We start from the raw sequence: 1395 nt of genomic DNA, 5'->3' as shown, positions 1-1395 counted from the left end.
GAGATAATAACATTGATACATACCTTAAAGACGAAACCAAAGTTCCTGGCAGCACCGACCAAAGCTCCCTCGTCAGGTGACTGGGCCTGATACTCAAGGACACCTGTTAACAAGCAAACACCAACAGGTGAGATTATAGATACCTACGTACCTAGTGAGTTGAGAAAATATATAAATACCTCTCACTGTAACTTCATTTGGAATTCGATTCATAAATACAGCGTAATATACTTTAAAAGATTGATTTTGTTTTTAATTACATACTTCCAAAAAAGCAGTAACATTACAGCATATTTTTTTCACCAGAATTATGTTCTACTTCTTAAGCACACTGCATATTGACAAAAAACAAAGAACAATTCATGAAAATATACAAGATAAATGCATTTCTCATTTATTGTGAAAATATTCACTTGACAAGAACGACAATCTCTAGTAAGAGCTTTTCAGGTAAAAACAAGGCAAAGTATTGCAAAATAATCCAGTCACCTCGCTTTTATACAAAGTTTGGTTTCAAAAATTAACAAAAGGCTATAACTCTGCATGGGTGTGGAGAAGGGACTTGAATCAAATATGGACCACTGCACCACCCTAAGGGGGGTTATCTATGACTGCCAACATATCTAACAGCAATAGGCAAGTGTTGCTTTATAAAACAACGTCAAGTCAATTATCGACTGTTTCATAAAGCTGCATTTTGACCAGAATATTTACCTCAGATTTACCTGTGTTTCATGCAACACACTTTCTTAGAACAATTTGGCTACATTTGGTCAAAATCAACAACTAATAGCTCATGTTTACCATTTTTTTAACATGCAAAAGTGCCTACTTATATTTTGAAGAGAAAAACATGAAATTAATTGCGATGAAATATTCCAGATATCATTTAAGGTGCGTACAAAACTGAGCAATTATGGAAGGTGACAAAGTATGGGAAATGTTTTGGACAAAGTGATGCACAACCAGCTGACTAAGGGACAGATAGAGAGCAAACCTCTAGTTTGGTCAGGTAGTACCAAACCTCTGGTTTGGTCAGGTAGTACCAATGGAAGACTGATTATCAAAACGTTAAATGCTGAAATTGTCATAATACTTACCATCATTCATCTCCGGCATAACAGTGTGGCAAAGAGCCAGGATGTAGAAAAACCTATGTGCAAGGGTGTTTCCATCGTGGATAGCTGTCAAAAGCTGAGAGTCGTAGAAATCAAAACTTGTCTCGAAGTAAGGATTGTCGGAAAAATTCACTTTTGGCGTATGCTGAAAATGAAAGGTTTAGATGGCAAGATCAATACAGATGGAAAAGGTGACTTCAGTATCATTTATGATTCCTGATTTATCCATTAAACGATTTAAACAAGAGGCCCAATGGGCCTGCATCGCTCACCTGGT

General features: G+C 36.5%; 1 protein-coding gene across 1 annotated transcript; it reads right to left on the bottom strand.

Annotated features, from left to right (window-relative positions):
- Positions 1-23: 23 nt before the first annotated feature.
- LOC110444007 (phospholipid-transporting ATPase ID-like) lies at positions 24-1263 on the bottom strand (the record flags this gene model as incomplete). The annotated part of the gene is made up of 2 exons (XM_021488449.1): positions 24-103; positions 1101-1263. Coding segments are annotated over 2 exons (243 nt in total), but the record flags the coding sequence as incomplete, so codon positions are not given.
- Between the last annotated feature and the right edge of the window lie 132 nt (positions 1264-1395).

This window comes from Mizuhopecten yessoensis, unplaced genomic scaffold (genome assembly GCF_002113885.1).
Source record: "Mizuhopecten yessoensis strain PY_sf001 unplaced genomic scaffold, ASM211388v2 hete_35937814, whole genome shotgun sequence".
NCBI classification, from domain to species: Eukaryota; Metazoa; Mollusca; class Bivalvia; order Pectinida; family Pectinidae; genus Mizuhopecten; species Mizuhopecten yessoensis.
The sequence above is the reverse complement of the archived record's forward strand: the minus strand, read 5'-3'. Positions and strand labels throughout refer to the sequence as shown.